This window comes from Archocentrus centrarchus, chromosome 21 (genome assembly GCF_007364275.1).
Source record: "Archocentrus centrarchus isolate MPI-CPG fArcCen1 chromosome 21, fArcCen1, whole genome shotgun sequence".
Classification (NCBI taxonomy): Eukaryota; Metazoa; Chordata; class Actinopteri; order Cichliformes; family Cichlidae; genus Archocentrus; species Archocentrus centrarchus.
The window spans coordinates 8,956,986-8,984,692 of NC_044366.1; the positions used below are offsets into that span (position 1 = coordinate 8,956,986).

General features: G+C 40.3%; 1 protein-coding gene across 1 annotated transcript in view; it reads right to left on the reverse strand.

Moving 5' to 3' along the window:
* The window catches only part of LOC115800637 (neuropilin-2-like), an 83,041-nt gene that overhangs the window by 16,749 nt on the left and 38,585 nt on the right, over window positions 1–27,707 (reverse strand). Inside the window, exons 9-16 of the mRNA XM_030758119.1 lie at window positions 23,485–23,660; window positions 22,565–22,732; window positions 21,292–21,436; window positions 10,005–10,079; window positions 7,913–8,077; window positions 2,885–3,153; window positions 2,651–2,747; window positions 736–768 (exon numbers count right to left, since the gene is read on the reverse strand). Of these exons, the coding sequence (XP_030613979.1) occupies window positions 736–768; window positions 2,651–2,747; window positions 2,885–3,153; window positions 7,913–8,077; window positions 10,005–10,079; window positions 21,292–21,436; window positions 22,565–22,732; window positions 23,485–23,660 (1,128 nt within the window). The remainder of the gene's footprint in view (window positions 1–735; window positions 769–2,650; window positions 2,748–2,884; window positions 3,154–7,912; window positions 8,078–10,004; window positions 10,080–21,291; window positions 21,437–22,564; window positions 22,733–23,484; window positions 23,661–27,707) is intronic.

A 27,707-nucleotide genomic window follows, 5' to 3' on the forward strand; every position in this document is an offset into this window, starting at 1 on the left:
TAGGCCAGATGGCGCTCTTCAGCTCTGACCCCATCATTTTAACCGATATTCCTACGTTATCTGATAAGTTGCTTACGATATAAAAATCTGAGAAAAGGAACACAGCCTGAGTAATTTTCCCCGGGTCTGTCCATACTGGAGAAATAGCCGAACTTCAGTATATCACAGTGAGAATTAATAACTGTATCACACACAGTTCAGTGCATTACACACTGTTAAAAACACCCTTTGTTGCAGTTGCACATTGTTAACACTGATGGGCTGCTATTGCAGAACCTATTCATGTGCGTGTCTGTTTATGTCATGAAAAGAAAAATTATATTTTCCACACCAAACTACATAATCAAGTGTTTCAGCTCAGCATGCAAGGGGTCATGCTGGAAAAATGCAGTGGACCAATTCCAGCAAGTTGCATTGTGATCACTGAGTGTGGATCAAGACTGCAGACAGAATTCTGTAAATAAAACTGTCCCCTTACAAAGTCTGCTCCACTTTGGTTTTGCGGATGTTATTACAAAAATACTGCACATGTACAAGACAATTTGTTTGCAAATGATGCAAAGTAGTGACTCAAACTTGAGCTGTCTAGCTAAGAGTGTGTACTGTGGAACGCTGTGTGGTAATAAATCTTATGTATTAATGGGGTTTGCAGCACTGCGAGCTGAGCTAAGCAACAAGCAGGAAGCACAGACATGTTGGCACAGGAAGTACAAATGCACATGAAGTGGAACTTACTTTTTAGGCCAGGAGGTAAGGCATGCAAAGGCTCTGGAAAAGAAAGGAAAAAGAAATGTTACTGAAAGGAAGTAAGATGATGAGTGAGAGGAAATGTGAAAGGATATAAAACCCCCGATGAAACCTGGTGATCAAAGTTTCCTTTACAATATGAAATATGATAAAATAATACTATAAAATCTTGGAGATGTCCTCAGATCATTTGAAATATGACATATTTTGGTGATTACATTTATATGGTGTGGATACTTTTAATGAACGTCAACAGAAATGTATTTTCATAGAGTTGCAAAACTGCACTACACAGCAGTCCTTGGTGAGGCGTTTGTAACTCAATAAAGCTTTGTCAAGTTCAGAGATGGTTTAAGACTCTAAAGGCCCATATATCCTCCAGGATGACAGTTATTTTTACCAAATGGAAAGAAAATAAAGAGAGCCAGATAAGAGGGAGGGAAGAGGGAAAGTGGGTCCTCTTGTTATGTCTGTCATTTCTCACCTTCTCTTTGCTTTGTCATTGTCCCTCTCTTTCCAATTGCTCTTTGAAAAAAATAAAATACAATTTTTATAGTGTTTTCATCCTCTTTCTTTCCCTTGGGATTTTAATGGCAGAAGAAAAAGAAGGAAAACAGGGTGAAAAAGGTGAGGGGCAAAGTGACAAGAACGGAAATGAAGGAATGAAGAGGAAGGGTGGAGGTAAGTTAAGGGGTCGTGGGAAGATGGACTGCTGTTTATTATTTACTGGAGGATGTGACTTTTTTATGGAAGTGAGAAGGAGAAAGGAAAACTAATTACAGCACAGATTAAGAAGTCGGTACTGCAGCACTTTATTGGGAAAAGACGGAGAAAAGGAAGAAATGATAACAGGAAAAAGAATGTGACTGAATAATAAGAACAAAGAAAAACTCTGAATGATGATGGAAAGAGACTCGATTGCATAACTTAAAAAACTAGGAAAAATAAAGTAGCACCTGAGGCATTTTTGACCCACAGAGAGATTTTACTTAAAGCTGTACTAAGCATATTGCATTACTCTTGGCTGGGAAGTTTTGAGAGACAAACAAAAATAAAACTAGCCAGAATCGAAGCATTAAAAGCAGATGCATTCTGACTGTTCCTAAGCAGAGTCAAGCGTGAAAAACCCTGGATACAATTCCTATAGTACAACTTGCAGCATAATTTAAAACTCTTTAAAACACTTTCAAGGCATATGGTTTTCTTTAAAAAAAAAAGAAGAAGAAGAAAAAGTTGGATCTGAACCCAAGCTCACATACATTTTCGTGAAATCAGGAAATATGAAGGACTTTAAACTTAACCAGTTGTTTCAAGTGCATGCAAATTTGCCTTTTTTCTGAACAAAGCAAATTGTTACAAGTGAGCCAACTGTAGTTAGTGATAGTAGCCTCATTGGTTAACTACTGTCTTTGTGCTCTAGAGTAGAGAGTCTCTCCAGTAATCAAGCACAAGCACACACATTATTTTCAGTGCTTGACTGCCGAGACTGAGTGGAAGATAATGCTAGAGATGGATAAAGTGAGAGCAAATGAAGAAATGGTATGATGGGGTGGTATAGGAAAATACTGAAGGAGATAGAGGGAGATATAATAAAAGATAGTGAAAAATCCATGCCCAAAGGGCAGTTGTGACCTACTTTCTTTTTTTTATGCTTCACTTTTTTGATGTGTGTGTGTGTGTGTGTGTGTGTGTGGGGGGGGGGGGGGGGGGGGGGGGGGGTGTAAACGAGAAATATTATGATTTTTTTTTCCCTCCATCACTCTTTCTCATCCAGTCTCTGGTGAAAACATAAAATAAATGTTCCGGTGTGAAGGAGGGAGAGAATTGTAGCTGACTGAGACACTGACCAGCATATTAATAAAGGTGCCAACAAGTGAATAGGCAGCCAGGTTATGGGACTTACGTGCACACTGCGCCAGGTCGACGCTGTTGCTCATGTGGATGTTGTCTATTCTGATATGGCCTTTTGTCGGGTGATCAAAAAACCCCTCAAACACCACCTAAGGAGAAACATAGAATAACTATATTTCAGCTTATGTATTAGCTTCTTCATTCAGGGATGCATAAACACTCATGTAGAGTTCATACTCATTCTGCTTTTGTTGTAATAAATGACTGTTTCCTAGCAGTCACTTACCTGATATTCTTTGGGGCTTTGAGGCAGGATGGTGCGCCCCTCTTTCCAGTGAGTGCCCTGGTCACCTTTTAATACCCATAACAGGGTCTCTTCCTGATCGCTGTCCCTCAGCAGGACCCTCAGGCTCCCCTGTGCCTCTCCCTGGAGCTGGTAGTAGAAAAGGAGACAGAGCGGGCCTCGTTCTGGCCCCACTTCGGGGCTCAGCAGCCTGGCTTTCTTGCGCTGAGTGTGGCTACCAGCATCCAGGTGAAGGTAGTTCCCTGAAAAATCTGGAAAAAGACAGAAAATTGTGTTAGATTATGATATTGATGTAAACTTGGTAATTCATTTCACACTAATAGGGTGTAATAAAATATAAATTAGCAGCCTTTAAACTGACACATCATTACTCTTTTTAGCACAAGGAAGCAGACATGACACCACATATATGGCTTTCTGCATGCTATTTGCATTTTATTCATTAACTGGATTCCATTTTAATGTATTTTATGATTTGTGACAGTGCTACGTAGTAATGCAGAAAGATGTGGTTGTTTACAATTTAAGGCATTACTGCCATCATACTGTGGTATGAGGCTTAACTGCAAATGAGACTGCCATTTCATCATGGCTGCTAATGGCTATGGATACAAATGAACACACACACACATATGCACACAGCTCTAGACTAAACAGGCCTAATCATTCTGAATGCTGACACCCCATTCTGTTGTTTTCCACATTTTTGCTATACTTAGTCAGCAGAGCCATCATAAAGAAATACAGTCGCAATGCGTGTGTGTACAGTATCTGCGTGTGAGTGTTTCCTCTACACAAACTCACTCGGTCAGTTTTTTTTTTTCTAATTCACCTTCTTTCTCTGCACTCAACCCGAAAACAGAATAGAAAGACAAGGAGAAAGCAAAGGGGCTGAAGTAAAGAAAGGGGTGAGTGAGTGACAAGAATGGGGGGCTGTGCTATAGTGTTTTCCTCCCATCTTAAACACAAGCATAATCATTAGCTTGCTGCTGTGTTTGGCTGTTTGTCTACTATGGCTGGAGAGTAAAAGCATCGCTGCAGCTGCAAATAGTCTTTTTTATCGACAGGCCGACGCTACGTGTGACACTTCTTGAAGAGAGATGGAGAGAAGAGAAGAACAAAGAGTAGAGCAGATGAAAAAACCCCTATAAAATTCAAAAGGGTAAAAAAAAAAACAAATATCAATCTATCTATCTATCTATCTATCTATCTATCTATCTATCTATCTATCTATCTATCTATCTATCTATCTATCTATCTATCTATCTATCTATCTATCTAGCCATCCCCTGCCTTAAGTAAAACAGGAAGAAAAACATTTGACAGCTTTTGCTGCTCATCATACTTAATGAATAATGGATTTGGGTTGAGGTAACTCAGCTCCTCACTTGGAGGCAATGGAAAAAAAGGGGACCTAAATTACCGTTGCTCATTAAGTACAGTTAGAGAAAAGTTGCAGTGTTTTTCTGTCGTTCTGCGTTTGATCTTGGCGAACGTACAAAGGGAGGGAATTAATTAACAACTCTCCATGGGAGGGATAGACAGGAATGTAGAATTGGCTCTGAGGGAGGGAGGGAGGGAAATGTGTCTCTTTGTGTGTATGTACGCTGCTGTCTGTTTACATGAGCGTTAGTTCACTTTTAGGTATCTTTGTTTATATCTCTGTGTGTGTGAGTTCATCTGTCAGTCTTTGGGCTTGTGTGTACTTGTGTGTATGAGTTCACTTTCTTGTGATAGTGTTTCTTTATACGTCATCCTTACACTTGTACAATAAGCCCGTACTGTGTGTAATTAGGTTTCACAATGATAGAGACAGTTGATCAATATATTTTCCATTGCAGTTACACACGAAGAAAATTGGACGCAGTGTTATCAAGTGAAAGAAGCTGAGATAGTGCTGTCAGTCATCTCTTTTTGTCTTCTTTCAGCCTTTCCTTATCGATAACTATTCCATCTCCAACAACAACTCCTCTTTCGATGAAAATCTCCAGAGTGAAGAATTTCAGTCATGCCATATCGGAGATCAAAAGAATAACTTATGAGCTCTGTTCTGGTTGGAGTTTCCTCTTTTAAAAACCTAAAAGGGCTCTTAATGACAAGGGCTGGGGATTTGATTTGCATATCGAGACAGCTTGCAGACAGGGTGCCACGCTAATGTTGCTGTAGAACAAGACTTAATGTCATGTTGCTGTCAAACATGGAGACAGGGACGCTGCTAAGTCAATTACATACACTTACAGGCGCACACCCATAAGGGTGCATATGTGTACGTGCATTTACAGGCACACACACACATTCACAAGATCCTAGTGAGATGTAGAGTTTTGCCTTATGTCACAGCCCTGTCTGTTTATAAAGCTGCTGCTCATTCAACCATAAACCTGATGGTTTCAGCAGATACAAAGAAAATGTTTCTACTGTAGATGGCAAGGTCATATGTGAGTGTGCCTAAGTGTGTGTGGGGAAACACACCCTTATACCTTGGGTGTTTAATATACAGACAGTTCCACCTTGAGTTGTGGTGTGTGAGTGTAAGTGTGTGTTTGGAGCCCCGGGGAGAGCTGAAGAGCGAAGGCAGCACTTCTGTCAAAGCCATCATCTGACTTATCTGACCGCTCTGGGCTGTGTGTGTGTGTGTGTGTGTGTGTACCTTATGGGTGTGTAGGTACAGTAAGTACGTGTGTGTGTGTGTGTGTGTGTGTGTGTGTGTGTGTGTGTGTGTGTGTGTGTGTGTGTGTGTGTGTGTGTGGTGAAATACATGAAGCAGAGAATGTGTGTGTGATTGATAAAACAGTACTAGTGAGGGAACTGGAGGTAATGACAGTGACGTGATCGTGGAAGAGTGAGATTATATAAATCCGTATTAATCAAATTTGAAAAAAAGTGAATGATCATTAAGGAAGGATCTAATAAAAGAATAAAACTACGGCATGTTGAACAGGAAAATATGAGATAACAAGGATTGAGAACAAAAAAGACATTGGTAAGGAAAGAATAAAGGAAAAGAGGTCAGAAAAAGAAGAAACAAGAAGCCTGAAGTCAGATAATTACAATATTCAAAGATGCTTCAAGCATCAAATAAAAAAGATAAGCGAACAAGAACTGTTGTGGATTAGATCTGAAAAAGAGAAAAAATAGAAAGAACAGGCAAACAGGATGATAAAGTAACAAACTGGGTTAAGGAAAGTGAAACTGTTAAACCTAACATTTAAAAAAAATCCAATTAAAAAGTCGTACACACTTTTTACAGATAAGAGTGAAATCCTTGCATCATGGTTGCTGTCAGTGGTTCCTCCCAGCACTGGGATGCATAATATTCCACCACAGGACAGCTGCTTTGCTCTTAATTAGCTCAAGAAGTCTTTGTGCTGAGGAAGGTCAAACATTTCAGTGTGACAATGCTTTTATGTCTTAAAAAATAAATAGAAATATTGTGAAATGAGGAATGCCCAGAAAGAGTAATGTATTTATACTGGGCTCATGGAGATTTCAGAAAGTTTGAGTGTTTAATTAGAGGAGGAGACCCACCCATAAATCCTTTTAATGGGTTCTAACCCTGTGGAGATTTCAAAAGATGGAATGTCTTGTTGGTAAATTTATACAGTGTGTGTGTGTGTGTGTGTGAGAGAGAGAGAGAGAGAGAGCGAGAGAGAGAGAAAGCCTGCAGATTAGAGCCGTAACCATCAATTATCATTGTCCCACTTGCAAAAATTTTGAAAAATGTAAGAAATCTTAATATCAGATGTTGTCAGTGGAAGGTTGTTAAGCGATCAGGGATATTTGACAAAGATTTACTGCATATTTGACATTATTCTACTACACCACCCTCACCACCACATCCACCAGAGCACAGAAGAGATCAGTGGCAACAGATATCACATTGATTAAGTCAAAAGGGGTAGCTGGAGGTGGGTGGCTGTTGCTGGGTGAAATCAGTTGTAAAGAGCATGCTCCACTAAAAACTTCCTTGCAACTGCTTTGGCTGCCACTCAAGCCAACACATTTTTTTGCTGTGATGGCGAATGGTTTCCAGTTTGTGTTCCACTCTTTCACAGTTTCACTACTGCTTAGAGTGTACTTGGTGAGTGTTTGCAGACAAGTTGGAAGCTTCAATGCAAAATGCAGCTGACCACAGCAGTCTGCTACCAGCCAAAGCAATTGCAAGGAAGGTTTTGGTGCAGAACTGTATACCAATTTCACCTAATGACAGCAAGCAACCTCCTGCAAACACCTTGCAACTAGCTGAGGAATGCACATTTTTCCCAAATAGCAGGTGGTTGCGAGCTGGTTTCCAGGCTTGTGTGACTGGGGCCAAAAAGGAGCTTTAACAGTGATCCCTCTGAGATTTACCACTGGATGTACAGAAAGGTGTCCTTAATTTTGAAACCTACTTGAACTAATACATGCTCAAGCTAATCAGACCAGAGTCAAGATTTATTCTGCTGAAAATTCTGCTTAAAAGAATTTGCATTTGTATTGTGAATTAAACATTTATGTGTTTGCAGCAGCAAATATCCTCTACAGATTGAACCCATGAGTCTAGAAGAATGTGTTATGGGTTGTTTGGAACTTAGCATCAATGGGATAGCAAGGTTGTTCCAACATACTGTGCAGTCTGCTTTGTCTCACAGAGGAAATGCCATGATTTATTTATTTTTTACTGTGGCAAAAGACCACATCATTTGTCAAGCAGCCAAGAAACACTGTCAGAGGACATCATGATGAGAAACTTAAAGAGAATACAATCTGGATCATGTTATACTCGAACCAACACAGCTTATCAAATTGAATTATTCCAAAAAGTATAAATTCGGCCTAATTTTTCTTTCCTCTACTTTAAACTTGAGATGAATACATGAGCTTCGGCTGTGACGATGATTATTCACACACTGTTAAAGATAATGCTTAAAATATCAAAATATTAAACAATATTTTAAAAACTCCCTTCAGTTACTCTCTGTTTTCACTTCATCATGAAAGTGAGCATCTCAAAAGTATGCAGGTACTCACTGTCTGATCCCAGTGCCAGGTCCTGCCTTGTTCCATGAGTGCCATGCCCAGTGGAGCTGCTGCTGGCTCTGTGCAGGGACCAGCTCACACCTGACTGGGGATCGGCCGTCCATCCGCATAAGCTCTGCTCAAAGTCACACACAGCCGACAGGGATGGAGTGGTGGCTGTGAATCGAGAAAGAAAAACATATTATGAAGTGTCTCTGTTTGGGATAAAATATTGCTGATTACCAGCTGAGCTTCTTCTGAGTGCTTTTAGCATTGTGTTGGATTTGAACAAATTCTTTTTTTTTCCCCCTCAGTTTTCTTTTGTGAGACTCGGTCCCATAATGGCAGGGTCTTTATTTTGAGAGAGACGTTCGCATTGTGTTTAGATGTTTTGCAATAGTGTTCATGGAATATGACATCTTGAAAATCATACTGAATACAAATATTAAAGGAGAATAAAAGAGAGATTGAAGAAAGAGTAATTGCAGCAGGCTGTAGAGAACGCAGCGAAAACAGAAAGCAAACAAAGACTGAAAATGGACAGAAAGAAAGCAGCAAGGGTAAATGATACAAAGCTTAAGGGGTGACATCAAAGTAAGAAGACGAGCATAAATAACACAGGATGGGAAGTAAAATGTCAAAAATGATGCTGTAATTAGGCTGTAACAAGTTCCTGCATTTACTCGTGTAGAAACAAAAATGGAAAAACTATACATAAACGCAGTCAGTGACCTATAGCTGTGAAATCCTATTCCCAATATGTGAGCCTGTGTGTGTATGAAGATCCTCTGGCTGCGCGAGCTTATTTTCACTCAAACACAGCTTCCTGTGGGACTATTGAATCTAACAGACTTCAAAGCCCGAAGGCCCCACGGTGCACACTGACATCATGAGTTTGACCTTAAGAGCTAGAGTGTGTGCACAAGTGTGTGCATGTACGGATGAGAGGCAAGCAGAAATAAATGCAAGCGTGCATGCAAGAAATCTGCATATGTGAGAGCGGGGATAGTGTGTACTTGACTGAACAGAGTGTGTGTGTGTGCTTGCAGCCCAGTCTCACAGCAAAATGGGAAATGGTCTTGGAAAATTAATCAAATTTTGTTTGTGTATGTTGACATGCCATGTTTTTTCCCCATCGGTCAGCACAACTTTGAAAGTGTCGTACTTCAGCAGGAACTATAGTTAGTGTGTGCCGCACTTATTTTGTCCAGACAAAGTGGGGACGCATCACCCTGGCAACCAAGAAAACAGGGCTTTAAAGAAGTGGCAGCCGTTGCATTTTAACCCACACCGTGGTCTTTTTATAAACGGACTCGTTTTGTGTGGATAAATCAAACTGTGTGCCCAAACGGAACCAGTTTGTTTTTAATGATAACGATAAACATCTTTTAAAATAACAGTATATTAAAAATAATATAAATTAAGTGGGACAGTATAGTGATGTGGTGGTTAGCATTGTCACCCCACTGTAAGAAGGTCCTGAGTTTGAATCCACTGGCTATCTGAGGCCTTTCTGTGTGGAGATGTTCTGCATGTTCTCCCTGCTTGGGTTCTCCACAGGTCCTTCAGTTCCCTCCCACAGTCCAAAGGAATGCATGTTAGATTAATTGGTGATCCTAAATTGCCAATAGGTGTGAGCCTGAATGGTTATCTGTCCCTCTGCATGTTAGCCCAGCAATAGACCTGTCCTGGGCATACTCTACATCTTGCCCTATGACAGCTGGTATAAGCTCCAGCCACCCAGTGACCCTGAATCTGTGACATGTATGACGTGAATTTGGTCTCTAGTGTGAGCTGCAAAATGATTCCTGTACCACCAGTGCCTCCAAATGTGGATTTTTTTTTTTTTCACCCGTTATACATGAAAAACACTAATTTTGTGTATGTGGACACGACTCAGTGGATGTGAAACCAGACAGATGAAAAATTGCTTTCAGGGAGAAGAAAAGAAGAGGTGGGAAATTCATGTCCAGGAACATGAAAAAAGGTGAAAATTTGTGCCCCAAAACACAAATCAATAGATCAGAGGTTGTGACTGTTTCACAAACTGTAGTGTGTGTGTGTGTGTGTGTGTGTGTGTGTGTGTGTGTGTGTGTGTTTTTACCAGATCTCATTACAGGAGTTGTCTGTTCCACTCTGGGTGATGTGGGGGTTACAGTGTCAGGTACAGTGGTGGTTTCTGTCAACAGGAAAAATAACACTAAAGGTTAGAATAGAATAGAATAGAATAGAATAGAATAGAATAGAATAGAATAGATAATAATAGAATAGAAAAAACTTATTGCAGTAGGCTTTATATTTTATGGAAACACTGTCATTAGTTAATCTGTTCTCCTTCTAACCCCCTCTAATAAGCAGAGACAATTCTGGACTCAAAATAGAATCTGAAATATTCACAATTTGTTTTACAACTGCTTCACTGCACAGTGGAAAATAGTAATATTTTAATAGTGCAGCTGCGATGTTTGATCAAAGCCAAGCTTTAGACATAATGGTAACTGACAAAGCTTTTATGCTCCACACTGTTGTGTTCCAGGGCCGTGTGTACAAAAGCTGACATTCGTCCTGATCCAGGCAGTGACCAAGTGAGCCGATGCAGTGAGCTGGCACTCAGCTGAGGACTGTGCCACACCACTCTGTTTATCCACTGCAGGTTGGCATGCGTGCACACACAACGCTATGATGATAGATGTTGCACTCAAACTGACCTTGGAGCACAGCAGCATGCAATGAGTGTATGATAGATCAAACACACACACACACACACACACACACAGACCTGCGCAGCAAAGACGTCAGCATTTGGGTATGACAGTGTAACCCCAAAACCTTCTGGTCTTAATAAGCAGTTTTCTACTGTTGGTTAAGATTCCTTAAATGGCAATGAATGCTTTACCATCTCTCTTTTCTTCTCTCACACACACTGGTGAAAGTGTGTGTCTGTATGGTGACGTAAGGGAACAGAAGATTGGCTTGCGTGGCACAAGCCAGACACCACAAACCTCTCACCAAATTATTCTCAGAAGCTACTTTTTTCTCTGTCTTCTATTCATTTCATAGCTTTTCTTTCCCTCCTTCACATTTCTTTCCTTCTGCTCAGCAGTGCCCCCTCCATCTTTCCATCTTCTGTCTGTCATTTGTCACAATAAATCAGACCAGATTTAGCTCTGCTTTGCAAAACCACTATTGACACCGCAAAAAGCTCTCAATACACACACATAAACACACATTCTCTCTCTCTCTCACCCGCGCATAAAGTAAATCTCTCTCTCTCTCCTCCCTGCCTCTTGTGCTTAGAAGTGAAATCTTATCCAGTCTTGTTTCTGCTTTACAATAACCACAATTTTTGTCTTCATAACTCTCTCTGTCGCTGTCTTTCTGTCATCTTTCCCTGAAGTATATTTTGATTTCCACTCGCCCCTTTGCTTTTGTCTGCCTACAGCCCTTTCTTTCTCTCTTTGTTGAGACCGGGTCTCTTCCCATTGCTCTTTCTTAAACCTCTTGCTCTCCTCTCCACCTTTCAGCATGTTTCCTTGTGCCATAACTGTCCACCATTATTTTATGTAGATTCTAACCAGCAGCTCGGTAAATCTCAGACTGCTGTTGTTTTGCCACGTGTGTAATTGTTGTAGATATTTCTGTGACTCACAGGGTGATCTTTCTCTGTGTGTGTCTTGTTTAATGTTAACCGGTAACCTTTGCTAGCCTCTGCTAATAGCTTTGAGTGCACTGCAGTGTCTGGGTTCATCCACTACAACGTGCGTTGTGTGTGTGCATAACTTTGAGTTGTTTACACAGTCCGCTCACAGTCAAAGTATGCAGGATTATTATGTAAGCCCAAACACTCATATTGCTGTTTCAACACACACACAGACAGGCACACACACACACTCCAAATTAGATATTAACATTTGATAAGCAGCTCCCAGCTGCTGACATTAAGCTGTTTTAATTTGGTGCCCTTTACCACTGTAATTAGCCCCCCATGTGGAGAGGAGAGAGGGAGGAATAGGAGATGAGAGAGAGAGAGACATAGAAAAGGGAACATAACCCTTTCCACCTCACACCACCATTTTCCTAATTAGTGACCACACACAGCTCTAGTCAGCCTCCTATTTCTATCTCCATCTCCTCTCCACCTGTCTAATTCAATTTGGCTCTGCCATCATTCTTCACCCCCCACCCCCACCCCTTCAATCAACCAGGGTCCTCTCTGTACCAACTGTAAAGGTCAATAAAATAATTGAAATAAGTTACATTAATATTAATAATAATTTTTTAAAGCTGTTGTTGCAGGAACTTTTTCTTTTACTTGCAACATGGAAGTCAATGATAAGACAAGTACAAGGTGGCAGAGTTATGTCACTCATGGAGAGATAAACTGTGCTTTTAACGTGAACATTTAAACACGCATAAGAATCCTGACATCTGTATCCTGCGGATGGGTCATCCAGAGCAACGCTGAGTTACAGCAACCTGCAAAGATACTCTGACTGGATCTCCTCCACACACAGACACACACACTTTCTAAACTGAAGAACAGAAGGTGTCATAGGCCCAAGGGCTCATTGTAAAGCTGCTGACTGAGCAAGGCAAAGCGGAAACACAGAGACGAAAACTGTTCAATTATGGAAAGAGCTCTGGGTATAAATCTACCTCTGTCAGCCTAAATAATGACTACTGACACAGTGTGTGCGTGTGTGCGTGTGCATGTGTGTGTCTGGAAGAGAGAGAGGAGGCTGTTGCTACTCAATTATCAGTGACATGGAGCATGTGTGTAAGTATGGGGGGATTTCCTCCACTTAATGACTGACAGACTGAAAGGCATGCCTTCCTTATAAAAGGAATTGGCTAACTTGTCTGTTAGGTATCTAGTGCGTGTAAGGAGATTTTCCAGTTCAAACTTAAATCTTCTTATGAGCTGCTGCTGTTGAGCAAAATTTGCTGCTATAAACTTGCTACAATTTCCATTCAGACTCTTAATATTTTAAATCTATCATATTAATGTGTACTGCTAAAACTATACTTTATACTTAGAAGCAGAAAAGAGTAGAATTTTTAACAGTTGTAGCACTAAAAAGGATGGGGTTGTTACATGTTTAAATATGACTTCAAATCAAAGGTGATGGTGGGAAGCATCATTTCTTTCCCGTTTCTTTGGATAGATTTGAACCGCAAATCAGACAACTGTTCTTAAAAACCAGAGCTGTGGGTTTGGTTTGCACAGTATGTGGCTTAAAGTACTAAACTCATTATGACGCCATCTTCTTTAGATGAGTGGTTTGGAAAATGAGTTCTTTACAGCAGCATATTATTTCCAGACTAAATGCCTAATTAGCTCAGTGTACAGAAAGCTACCATTAAGATCCATTTTTTAAAAAATGAATTAATATATTTTTATGGTAAGTGCTACACTGGACCGCAAGGTTTTATGTTAGCAGACAGGAAAAGGGAGTTTCTGCATCCAGTAAGATGTACTGGTGATTTAAAACTGAGCACATGCCTGTGGTTAAAAAGCTGCCCGTAATCAAACTTAAAGTCTGGTTAAAAAGCAGAACCATGAGCTACACAGCTGAGAAGCAAAGGCACTTTTTTATGTCAGGAAACTACCGACAGTAAATTGCTCATTAGCCCATTGTGCAACAAAGCACCACAAGGTATATGATTGTAATTGTAGCCTTAAGTGTCAAGCTAAGTACGACAACAACTGAGATGATAAAAAGAAGCTGCTGGCAATGAATGGGTAACTACATCAGCGAACCATAGTGAGCTACAGAGAAAATGAATTTAAGTGTGGAAAAAAACCATTAAGCTAAGTAGGCCATTAAGATCTATGGAGAAGAGAAGGACAGCTTTCCTGTTCACCAAGCATTAATAAGCTAACGAGGATGTCGCCTTCCAAGGCTCAGTCATGGCCAGATTAATTTACAGGTATAGCACATTGATAGACTGTATGTAAAATTTGGGACAAGGGCAAAAAAAAAAAGAAAAAAAGAAATGCACATTTTGTGTTTCATCACTGAACACAGATCCATCCAATACAGCGGTTTTTAATGTCAGTAACAATAATATACTTTTTCTCAACAATGAAAGCCCAAGATTGATAAGAGGTTTTTGGCTAGTGGACAGATATAAGTGGGGAAACCAGTATTCATGTGGCTCTACAGTTGAGTTTTTGCATGGATTGATGGATGAGAAAATAGAGGGAAAAAGAGAAAGGCATATTTGGGAAACACTGAAAGGCATGGTGAGCCAAACCTAAATATTTATATTGGAAAAACACAAGCTCTTTTGCACACAAAACCACACCTGCATATGCACACAGGCATCCACAACCAACCTGGACTCAATCCTAAGTGTTTCCATGTGTGATATCTCAAAGAGGGGAAGAGAAAGAACAGATAAACTGAGCTGTCCTGAAGTAAACAAAGCACTGTTGCATGGTTCAAAATAGCTTCGATTGCTTAACACGTAGCACTGGAAGATCATTGTAAGCTGCAAACTTGGTTCTTTGTCTTTGCTAAAGCATAACCCCAAACCAGGAGCACTGCTACAGGGTATTCAACAGCTCTGCAGTTGTGGACAATTGATTTTTTGTCACTCACCCTAGTGCATTGTATTATTAGACACTTTGGAACATAGTGTGGTGCAAAATTTAGAACAGTTATCCCTTCAGGATCTTAAAATTGATTGGTAGTTTTTATATCCTTGTGCGTATGTAGAAATTGTACAGTACCTGAATCTGGTTTGCACTGATTGGGTAGTCACGAAACTTTCAGTATTTGCAGGCGATAATAACAGTTTTTGAAGAGGAAAGAATCCATAAGTATAAAAACAGGGCGAAGGGAAGGTGGGGACTCTGGAGAGATGGAGTGTGTCTGCGTGGGTGTGGTGGTTGTGGCGAGGGGCTTGTTACAGGAGCCTTGGCAGGAGATGGAGTGAAAGCGGCAGAAGCCACAAACGTGCACATGTAACCTCGCTCTAATTTTCCTAAAAAAAAAAAAAAACAACAAAAAGGGTTTGGATGAAACGATTAAAAAAACAAAAAAATTATAGTGTGTCTAGCTTTCGCCCAGTATTTGAATATTATTAAAACATAAAATTACCCGCTCTGTATTGCGGTTATTGTTATTGGAAATTATATTGCTTTTATAATCACTTTAATTTCTTCAGTGAAATGAGAAAAGACGAGGAGCAGAGGAGAAAGAACGGTGGGTGTAGCTGAGGACACATCCTGCAGATCACATGAAAGTGTCTGGACTTGCGCCATGGCCCACATGTGAATGCGATCAGCAATGCTGGACATAACTCCTGAATACACACACACACACACACACACACACACACACACACACACACACACACACACACATGCAAGTGAATACACACACTTGGCTGAAATCTGAATGACTGGCTGGAAACCTGGAGCAGCGAAACACCTCCAGAATGTTCTTTAACAAGGACGATCAGCAGCATTCCCTCCAGGGTGCCACTATAACGACTGACATGTGTGTGTTTTCCCGGTCCAGCTTCATCCTCATGTCAATGACTGACAAAGGAAAAGTTCTTGGCAATTAGTTGGCTATGCATATTACAACGCTAGTCATAAACTCGAAGCCTTAGTTAAGGCTTTCTACATGGAAATTTAATGCAGTACGCTTTGCCAACAATATTCTGAATCACATTCAGAAAAATCTACATTTGCACTGGGATTTCTCACACAGAACTATGTCTTTTCTTTTGGGCAGGGATGGGCCTGTCAAAGACTCCCTGCTGGCTGTACTTCCCCAGATCTTTCAGAATTTTAGACTCCACTCCTTTAGAGTTTATATTTTTAATAAAAAGATATAAACTGTATATTAAATAAATACATGAAGCCACTGTAACATATGCATTCGTTCACCCTCTTGGTGTTTTAAAGCTGGACACTCATCAGGACTTGAGCCTTTTTCCCACAGAGTTCTCAGGAGTTGCCCGCTGTTGACCATGAGAAAGAATGCTTATGGCACTTACGTTTTCAGAACTGGAAGCCATGCTTATTTTTCATTTACAGTCTGTGGTGAAAAACAGCATTCATGAGCCACAAGTGAGGCTCCTATTGGGCTAATCATTGCAGTTTTGTTGGAACATAATAATAAGGAAGCATAATTTGTGTCACAATCTGGTATTTTAAGATTTTCATGATCCCAAGAGCAGCAGCAGCAGCAGCAGATGAATAAAAATAAAGCTGCTATTAACCACTCTGAGACTCCGGACAAAAGCCGCTTTCACTCTCTTTCTGTGTTTGTCATTGTCTCTGTTATTTTCCTCAAGTACCCCACCCATAACAATATAGTTTTCAAATGTGATGAGAAACTAAGCATGTATTTACAGAACTAAAACCAAACTCACATCTTTATGCCAAACAGGTGGTGTGTGTGTGTGTGTGTGTGTGTGTGTGTGTGTGTGTGTGTGTGTGTGTGTGTGTGTGTGTGTGTGTACATATGTGCCTGTGTGCCTGCCTGCCAACAACTAGGTGTGGACTGAAAGAGATGAGAGCATAGCAGATGTTCTGATAGCTCAGTCATTTAAAACAGGAACAAAACTGGCAGTTAGTAAGCTCAGAGTTCAAATCCAATAGTTGGGGTTGTAAGACCTAAATTACATGTTGCCTCCGCAGCTAGCGCGAATGATTAGAATGAGTCCTGCAGTAATATTCTGGCTTTTGTTTCTGTTTTTGCACTGAAGGTTTGGCACAATAATGAGATGGTAAACTACATGATTGTGTGCCCCCTGAGAGCCTTGTATCTGTAATTTTGGATTTCTTCATTGGAATTGGGTGCTGAGATTGTCTCTCTCATGTGAGGAAATTGTTTTACAGCCCCGAGGCCAGGTCAGCGTGCTTCACTGTAAAATATGAAAACAACAAAGGGGCAGTAATGGAAAAGCAATTTCTTTTTAAACTCGTTAAAGCTGGTGTTTAGAGGATACAAGGTTTATGACGGACAACATATTATATTGTCTTTGTCTCAACATTTGAATCATGAATATAGTAATTGTGAGTACCGCAACATATAAGGTATGTACTTTTGTGGAGCAGCTCAGTAAATTGGAAGGTTGAATTTCTTATTTACATCAACACCAGCCAGGAAGCAAACTTGGCCACAAGCTTGATTTCGTTAGAATGTAATTCTAATATTCATAGACTCAATAAAAAAAAAACTGTGAGCTGAGCATGAACCTGGCCTAGTATAGATGCACGTTCAGTTCACAGAAAAAGAAAATAGTATTAACTGAATATTAAATTGGCTGCGTGGATAAATGCATTCCCTGGGAATAGGTGTGAATGTGTGTGCATGTTTGCGATTGTGTCAGAGAACATGCGACTGCGATATGCTACTTATTTATTAATGAATTAATTAATGCATGCCATCATTTCCAGAGCAGTGCTGAGGTAGGTGGGATGTGCCTCGGCTATATGTGCTAAAGCGTGAGGAAAAAAAAGGGAAAGTGTAATTGTAGGTGGAGCTGTCACTTTTCTTTTTTTTTTTTTCTGCATATTATATATGCTGTAGCTTGAGTTTTGCTGACATGGAAATGTTCCTGAAAAGGTCAAAACAATGCAAAGCTTGGGAGTATGAAAATTTCAGTGCACATCTGACAACCTCTCCTTTTTTCACAAAATAAACAAACAAAAAAAGTAAGGCTCCCTTTTTAATAGGGGTAACTTTGTGCATATCAAGCTTGTTAAAAAGGAAAAATGTGGGCTTGAACGGCTGCAAGTTTTTTGTGTGGTTGTGACTTATGTGTAAACAGCTGTGTTCAGTGGACTGAAGCTGATGGACTGTTAAATATTTTATCTTCCTTTACAACTCAACACAACCGGCAGAACAAAAATACACACGAGCAAGAAGAAAAACAAGGCAAAATGATTGTATCATTTTTGGATTGTTATCCTCACATCACTTAGCATGGAGACAATTTAAAACATAGACAAAGTGAAACTTAACAATAGTCATTTGCTCAAAGCCACTAAGATGTATAATTACCTTAGTGTGTGGTTGTGTGTTATAGTTTGGATGGTAGCAGGACAGTTACTGTGCCGTACATGTGAAGTGGAAGTGAACTGTTATCGTGTCTAATGCACGGATTACAACCAGAAGGCAAACATCTGGCACGCAGACATCGAAAGACAGACCAGCAGACAATCAGGGAAAGTGCAACTGCCAAGATGTTTATCTGATGGCTGCAGATATGAAGTGCGTGATATCATTAGGTGTAATCACAAATAGAATAAACAGTGCGGTCGAACTGGGTTAGACTGGACAGGTGTTATTTCAGTGTACGCATATTTTACGCACTGCCTATGGCCAGTCACGTGAAACTGAGGAAGGGAAGTTTCCACCAAAAAAAAAAAGAGTGTTTTAAACAGCTTCCCTGTTGATCCTGTCATTAATGATTTTGTTAGAGATTAGTTAGATTTGTGTTATGTTTGAACCACAAAGTTAAACTGGAAAAACTGTTAAATATAAGCAGATGGAGTCTAATGGCTTTGCTTGCATATATAATGCAGTGGGTCTGTTCTCGTTTTGCTGAAGGAAAACCTGAATAATAATAATGTCCCTTAAAGTTTCACCAGTATTCATATTTTTCTGCTGACTGCAGCACCTTAATCACATATTAGAATAGAAAACGTTCAATCTTAAAAGTAAGCAGAGTACTCGCTTTTAAGGTAATTCTTCACAGGTGACAAATTAAAGAATAAATTTGAATGATACAGAAGCTTTGTAATGCCATTTTTGCTGGCATGGTTTGAGTTGTTCCGAGTGGTTACTTTTACCATATGACCAAACATTTCTATCATGACAGTAGGGGTCTCCTCCAGGACTACAAGACCCACATCCATGTTGCAAGAGGCTTCACTCAAGGGTTTGATCAGTGTGAAAATATCAAGCGCAAAGATGCAAATCACCAGATGGGAAACCAAATGAACACCCATTAAAGGTTTTGGACAAAATAAATATCTTCTGGTGGAATGGTGATTTGTTGAATTAATGCCACGGTGCTTTGGTGATGGCACGTCATGGCTCAGCGCCTTCTTAAAACACTGTTGTTTTGTTTTTCTTATTTTTAAATTGTAATCTGTGCGTCCTTGATTTGCCTGTCTAATCTGCATTATTCTCTGTCCACGGTCGCTTGTTAAAAACTGTATGAACAACAGAAGAGGCTGCCCTTTCTGTCCCCATCATCACCAGCCTCCTGGTTGGGCCTGACACATCTGGGATATAATGTTCCCTTTGGGTTCCCTCTCTCTCTCTCTCTCTTTGTGTGTGTGTGTGTGTGTGTGTGTCTGTCAGAAACCCAAATGGACACACTTGCTCAAAAATACAGAACTGGACCCATCAGTTGCAGCCAACAAGCCACTCTGTGTCCACTGGGAACAGGTACGTGCCATTTCCTGTTCTTGTCTTCACCTGTCACAACCTGACTAAAGTAGTAAAATCTGAAAACACATGAAGGAGAGAGAGAGCACAGGAAAGGAGAGGAAGCTGGTCACAACAGCAGCATTTTTAAAGGGCCAGTGTGACAAGAAATATAGAGTTCTAGCTCAGAAAACACCATTTAAGTACTGTTACTGCGTTATTATGATAGCGATATTGCAGCTATATTTAGGATAGATTATATTATCATGCAGCATAGGACATTAAACTATCCCAACTTTAGTGACAACATATCCATTGTCTCTGCTTCATTTACTGGAGAATTTGTACAGCTCATTATTACTGCTCAAGTTAAGCAAAAAAAATGTGGCAGGTTTGTACAATAGACTGCTTTAATCCTTAAATTATTGTCGAGCTGAGAAAAAAAATGCTTGCCACAGCTAACAAGGTCCATACACCACTGGCATATTATAATAAATTGTGGTTATACAGCTCAGTAAAGTGACATATAGAATAATGGGCTGCATTCATCACTTTACAGACACTGCACACTAAAAAGCACTCCTTATAAATAACTCTTTCCCCTAACTAAAAAAATACAACTGAAAAAGGAAAACACACAACTTATCATGGATAATCACAAATACCAAAGTTCACCTAATCCTTCACTACACACTAGCTACATGTTACTAACATAATGGGCTGGGAACACAATATAGTACACAGCTGGCCACTATTAGTAAAAGTCCCATGACCTAGACATGTTAATCCCTGTCCAGACATGTTGAAAAACCTCCTACAGAGCAAAATGATTAACTTCAACCATTATGATATATGCAGAATGCATGACAGAAGCACAGACACCAGGGTTATCCATATATATATATTTGGGCACTCACAGCTTTTGTTATCTTTGTTGCTCTTAAAATTGCAAAAGCATGAATTTGAGGCCTTTCACATCCAAATTAGACAAAAGATGATAGGACTGTTGACTGAAAAGCTATTATGGAGACAGGTATTGGACATTCTTTTATGTTTTCATCAATTAGACACTTAAATTGTATAGCTGACACCACATGGAATGGCCACATCAAGAGTTATAAGAAAAAAAAGTGCAGTAGTCAGTTAAGCAACATCAAAAAGCTCAGCTTTCCATAGAAGACAAGATCAGCAAATGATCACAGGATACATAAAGAAAAACTCCTTCACAACATGCAGCCAAGTACTCTCCAGGAGGTCAGCATATTATTATCCAAGTATATCATAAAAGGAGGACTTCAAGAGGGAAATACAGAGGGTTCAACACAAGGTGCAAACCAGTGATCAGTATCAAAAGCAAGTAGGGCAGATAAGACTTCACCAGAAAGCATCTAGAAAACCATTCTTAATGACGGGTCACTCGTCTTTATTGATAATGAATAAGAAGAAAGAACCACCCAGATGAATTCTGAAGTGCAGAGGCATATATTTTCTCCTCATATTCCACCAAATGCAGCAATGCTGACTGGACCAGACCTTCAGAACAGATGGATAATAACCCAGAAAACACAGTGAAAGCAGCTGACACATATTTGCAGGTAAACAAGGGGAATATTTCGTAATGGCCAAGCTGATCCCCTGATCTCAGCCTGGTTGAGCATGCATTATAACTGCTGAATTAAGGCAGAAAGAAGCACAAACAAAAACTGACCAAAGGTCTGGCAGAGCAAGACAGTGGAGGAAACCTATTTTATAGTGAGGTCCATAGGTTTTTGGAATTCAGGTAATAATTACCTGCAAAGAATTTGCATTTGAAAATTTAACATTTGATTTGATGTGATGTCTTTTGGACCCTTGAAATAAAGCTCAGAGTCTGCACTTTAATTGCATCTTAAAATTTGAATTCATAGGTATTGTATTACCTTACAAACTTAGGAAAGTTGTGTCACTGTCAAAACATTCCTGTTATTATACATATTCGTGTGCTCTTACCAGGCAGGTCACAGCCAAGAACTTCCATCCTCATGCCGATCCCAGCGGGCGACCACCTCTCTGGAAAGACTCGGATGTGCTGAGTCACTATCTCGTCAAACCTCCGCACCTCTGGGGTATCATAGTGGCTGTTACCCTCAAAAATCTGAGGAGAGAAACAGTGCAAAAGGTAAGCATAAAACAGTTTCAGTCGTGTAGAAAGAGCATTTTCTTTCCAGACCTGAGACTTCTGAGTCCAGCTCATTCAAGCCTTTAATGATAAATTCTGTGACATCGTTTGAGGCAGGGATTTTCAGAGATTTAAGATACAAAACAGCCAGTGATAAACTCTGCCTTGTGCCAGAATTTGTACAAGGATTTTGTGGTAAAGGTGACACTGAGGGTGACAGTCCAACAACATGCAGCAGAGCATGTAAAAATGGCAATTTCTTTTAAAATAACACAACTAGCCAGCATTGTTTCTCTGCTCAGTACGTGTCAAAAATAACAAAAAGAGTGTGTTTTCTTTGATTTTCAACTCGTCTTTGAGGCAGAAGAAGCCTCTGGCAAAAACACAAGATTTGTTACAAACTTAATACTGACTAGACTGCGACGATCCTTTAAAAAAAAACGTGGGCTGTGAAAGTTATAATATTGGTTTCATTAATTGAACTGTATCTTCTGTGTTCCCTGTTTCGGAAATTTTAAGACCCTATGATGAATTTCCCAGGATGCTCATTTAAAAAGACAGGCAGATGAGAGAGAACAGGATTTTAGCATCAGGAGAAAATCCAGGCACTCAGTAGTACTATTAAAGCATTTTAAGACATAGTCTCGGAAAGCAGAACAAAGTTTAAAGTGCCCGTCTCACAGTGCGTTAGGCTGCCAGCAGTGTTGAGTGGTGATGCAGGAAAGACATTTTTAATTAACACCCATGAGAGACAAATAGAGGATGAGAGACAGAGGAGAGCAGAGAGTGAGAGTGCATAGGACTCAGGGAGGGGAAGATGTAGAAGCTTGAAGAATGAGGAGTGAGGTGATTAAATTGAATTATTATCAGAGCCGAGGTTGTAATAAAACAGCTTCTTTGAGAAAAATGACAAGAATGAGCGAGACAAAGAAGGGGAGAAAGAGAGCGAGACAGCGGGAAAACTATGAAGGCTGGGCTGAGAGACGGCTATAAATAAATTCCAAATGAGTGAGAACTGACAATGGCAATCAGAGGACAGAGAGTGTCCATGTATGTGTCAAAAAGAAAGAGATTTTGTGTATATGTATGTGTGCTCTCCTTTACCTTAGAAAACCCAGTCTTGCTGTCAGTGATAAAGGTCCAGTCTTTGCCATTCAAGCTGTGAGCCAGCTTGTACTTTCTGACAAATGCTCTGTTCTCCGCGCTGCCCTCCAGTCCTCTTGCACCCTGGGTAATAATACCACGTACCATCTTGGGCACACCAAGGTCCACCTGCAACACAGGAAACAAAGTTAAACAAAGTTATTATTGCTAGCTTACCCTCTGCACCATGGAGCCAATCAATTTCCAGATCCCCTGCCTATTGTGACAACTGTGACTTTCCCGAGCATATAATCAATCAAATGTTGGTTTTCCATTGGGAACTTTTAATAAGATTCAGGCTTTGGAAATAGGTTCCTCTTTCCATTCAATAGCAGTTCATGACCAAGGTCACAAATGCAGTCTAAAAGATGGCTGAAAAATTGTCATGTATGTCATTTTCCAGTAACTTTGTTGGTTCAGTAGATGTTGCCATTAGCCCCAGTGCAGCCTCCCTCCCCCCCAGCCCCACCCCAGTGGCTCCTTTGGTTGCAAAAATAAGTCTATGGGAAACTGACCCCCCACTGCCCACTTGATTTATCACTTCAGATGACCTTTTCTGATGTTCTGACATTTATAGTGTCAATCTCTGGTATCAAGTGTTCTCTATCATAACATGACATGTATTTTGTATACTATGCTCCCATTAAGAGTAAAAAATATATGATAAAGCAGGGTTTGCTTTATGGTGTGACTTCCTTGTGATTGACAAGTTACTGCTGTATGAAAGTGCGTTGCCCCTTTGTTTCTTCATTGAGTCATATCCATCCCTCACACATCACATGCAGTTTAAAAAACTAAGGTGACAACAGTCAAAATGCTCAACTGAATGCTTCAAAATGACAATCCATAAACAAATGAATGCTAGATTTTACAGCCCATACCTGTAGCCACTCTTCTCCAACTATGGGCTGTGTTGGGTTGGGAAACCAGCCCGATCGACTGGCCACCAGCCTGGCAGCCCCCATGGAGCCATGGATGTCCCTCATGGAGGATGCAGTAATTTGGGAGTCAGGAAGTAGTCCAGACAACATGCCTTGCAGCTCTGAGCAGGGGGCATCTGAACAAGAAACACAGTGAGAAAGGAATATTTAATAGTACCGCTAAGCAAATTTTAAGATATTTTTTTCTTAAGTTAAAGGTAGGAAAGATGATTTCTATTTATTCTGCTGGGTTATTACAATCAGTGCACAAAACAAATATTGATGCTTGTCTTTTTTTCTTTTCTTTTTTTTAAACATAAAAGTAATTACAAAGTAAAGCCATTCAGGAACTTTTTTGGAAAGTTGTCTCAGTGCCTCAAAGATTGAAACATTAAAACATGGTATTAATGCAGCAATATTATCATCAAAAAACAACGTGACTAGTGATAAATGGTTGATTTCATGAATACAAAAATGTCAATGGTACAGTTTTGTTGTGACCTTTCATGCCCTCTGCTGCCACACCATTTCCACACAGTTATGGTCTAAAACTGAGGAAACAGCTCACCATATGTTTACTGTTGGGAATTTTATATTGCATGTCCATGAAGTTAAAAATGGAAACAATATTAGAGGCTGACTGGAAGCTAAATGTCAGAAATCATCTGGAGTAATATACAGCACTGTGCAAAAGTCCTGAATTCTGTTTTCTGTCAAGATGATCCCACACTGCTTCAGTAATGTTGAGGTCCAGGCTCTGGGGAGGCCAGTCCAATACTGATTGTGTTTCAGTGTGTGTTTTTCCATTCAGGTATACTTTTATTGCACTGGCAGCATGTTTGAGATCATGCTAAAAAATGAAGCCACAGCAATCAGACACTTTCCAGATGGTATAGTATGGCGGATCAAAATCTGGCAGTACTTTTCTGTGTTCATAATTCCATCAATTTTGGCAAGACCTCCAACACCACTGCAGCCCCAAACCATGACAGAACCTCCACTGTGTTTTAGAGATGGTTATAGACTGTTGTACCTCTTTCCTGACACTCTGCACACCGTGCTGAGATATGGCATTAGCTCTTTGGGAATCACCTTGTAGGTGGAAAAATACCATTTTATGCCTGTCAAACTGGGTTATCGTTGGCATTTTTTGCTGATTCAACTGAAGAAATGTGAACCAATTCTTTAGTTGCATTTTGTGACAGGATGCTGGGAACAAAGTGCCAAAGAGGCAAAATAGAAATGAGGGATGGCTTAAGACTTTTGTTCAGTGCTGTATCTGGTAAGTCATTTGGGCCAAATGGGCCATAACCTGATATTTTCATTATTCTTTAAAAAAAGGCTTTGAAAGGACTGTCCAAACTGTTTTCTGTTTACCAGATCCAGTCTGCTCACAACAGGCTCCTGCACTGCAAAAGTGTCTTTCCTTTAACAATCCTTCAGAAGTGAATATCACTTTCAGGTCTGGAAAAATTTGGCGACACTGTTTGATCTAATCTGGGAGCAAAATCTTTGTGTGTTCGTGACACAAATTGTTAAAACAACAACTTGTGTGTTACACTGCGCAGCCCCTCCGAGCTGCTTTCCATCAGCCCATTTCATTATTTTGCCTTCCTGCTGCTGCAAAGTTGATGCATAATTTTAACCTACCTACCAAAGGGGATTCTTCATGGGGAATTGAGCCAGAGAACTCCCAAATGGAAGAACTAAATGAAAGCATGTTGCAGATCAAAGGGATACTGTTTGTTACACTGACAATTTTTTTTTTTTTCAGTCTGACAAGCATCAAAATATGGTATTACCATGAATAATGACAAAACAGAAATGGAACCAAAAAAAAAAAAGTGACCATTTCTGTTCTGGCTTAAAACATAGCGGCATAAAAATAAGCTAAAAGAGGCAAGGCGACGGAGGAAAAGAGGAAGAAGAATGAAAGGAGGAGGGGAAAGGAAGACAAAGGTGAGGAGGAGGAGTTAGAAGACAAAGGGAAGATAAAGAGATAGACAAAAGGTCAAACAGAAAGATGGACTCAAAAGACAGCAAGTGAATAGAAAAGGGTGAGAAAGAGAGAGAGAGAGAGAGAGCGCTGCCAGTGGAAAAGCGAGAGAGAGAGCAGGCTGACAGTGAAGGTTGATGGTGATTGATGGTGACATTCTTCAGGTCTTCACGGAGATGAATGTTTAATGGCGTGACGTTTTGTGTCTCAGTATGGTAAATAATGAATCAACAATAAACAACAACAGCTACAGCCAGGCTAGATGAGCTCCTTTAAGCTCTACAGCAGACACGGAAACTGATCAGCCAAAAGAAAATTCTAGTATTGCACTGTTTATTCTATGTTTCTTATTTTTTGCACCAGTGTCTTTTACTAGCTAATGCACTCCACTGGGGCTTTTAATACAGGGGTGCAGTGTGAGTTGATGAGAGTATCACCTCTAAAGATCATAGCAGAAATAGTTAGATATTACGCAGAAGTCTGAAAGCTCTCAAATGCACATATACAAAGAGACACATGCACAAACACATAGTAGTCAAATAGTAAAGGTCTTTCAGAAACCCACTTCCTCTCACATATGCTCTGATGTTTCGCCCACACACAGGTGAACATAAACTCCCACTGTGCTGTTCCTGATAACGGGGTCTCACAAGTACACCGCTGAGTCTCTACCTGGCTGATGCATACCCACACGGCTGGACACACATGTGTAGTTTCTACAAATACACACATACTACACAAGCCTGCTGGGTAAAATAGTAAAGGTGCTAAAAATAAATGATTGATAAGTGCTGCGGTGCTAAAATAAAATGAGATTAAGGGAGACGTGATGGAGGGAGGAAGAGCCGAATGAGGCAGGGACAGGGAAGATTTAAAGAAGGGATGTTGAGAAGTAAGTGAGACAGGGTGAGAGAAAAGAGGGAATGGGAGCTGTCAGCAAAGGTAAAAGAAGGACAGAGGAAAAAGCATGATGAGTAGGAAGAAAAACATACTGAAGAGAGATAGGTAGAGATGGAGAAAAAAGTAGAGCAGAAGACATAAAAGTGTGATTTAAGTTAATGACATGTCAGTGACTGACTGCTTTATGTCTGCCTTTATAGGCTTGTGTAGGGCATTATCACATTTCCCCCTGGCAGTGTGCATGAGTGTGTGTTTGCCTGCATGTCTGTGTGTTCAGAAAGAAGCTGAAAAGATACTGCATGGCTATTAGCAGGTATGTTTGGTTTATTCAGCGGGTTATAGACATTTTTCCTGAAACTGCAACAGAGCAGTTTGTGCCCCCCCCCCCACCCCATGAGCCTCTAAAGTATCAAAGTTTGCCATCCCTCATAACAAAAGCCAAACCAGTCTTAAAACTGTCAAGATTTTGCATATAAACTCAATGTTTTTCTCATGCCCTTGATGGATTGTAGGAATCACAAGGTGGCGGGGGGGTGTCCAAAAAAAAAAGTAGAAAAAAGTTAAGGTTATATGTGCTCTCGCTGCTGAAAGAGGTGAGAAAGGTAGAGTGATATATAATGCAATTTCAGGTGTTAAAATAGAGTAAAAAAAAAAAAGCGATCAAGTACACAGGCAAGATACCCGATATATCCCACATCCCTGTCTATCTCTCTATCTCACACACACACACACACACACACACACACACACACACACACACACACACACACACACACACACACACACACACACACACACACACACACACACACACTCATGCAGAAGCAGTATCATATTGTTTTGGTGTGATTGTGATTTGTGTGGGTGCTGAAATAGCCCTCCTGGATAAGAGCATATCTGTCCCTCTCAATGGCCACTACGATGGCAGCAGAGAGAGGCCCTAACCTAATAATGATACAGTGGAGCTGGGACACACATGCACACAGATATGCTCAAATGGATTGAAACTCTCTCTTTTACCATATACGCACAGACGCACACACAGACAGTCTAATTAAGTTTTATCTATTTATAGTATTGAGCTGATTATGCTGGTTGAAATCGTGTTTGTTTGCCAGGGCTGCAGATGAAAGCTGAGAGCCTGTTACTCTCTGATGTTATCACCCACACATCACACTCTAGTATTATTCTATTAGGACTGAGTGTGTCTCTTTCTCTCTCTCTCTCTCTCTCTCTCTCTCTCTCTGTGTGTGTGTGTGTGTGTGTGGTCTGTGAGTGGGAGACAGAG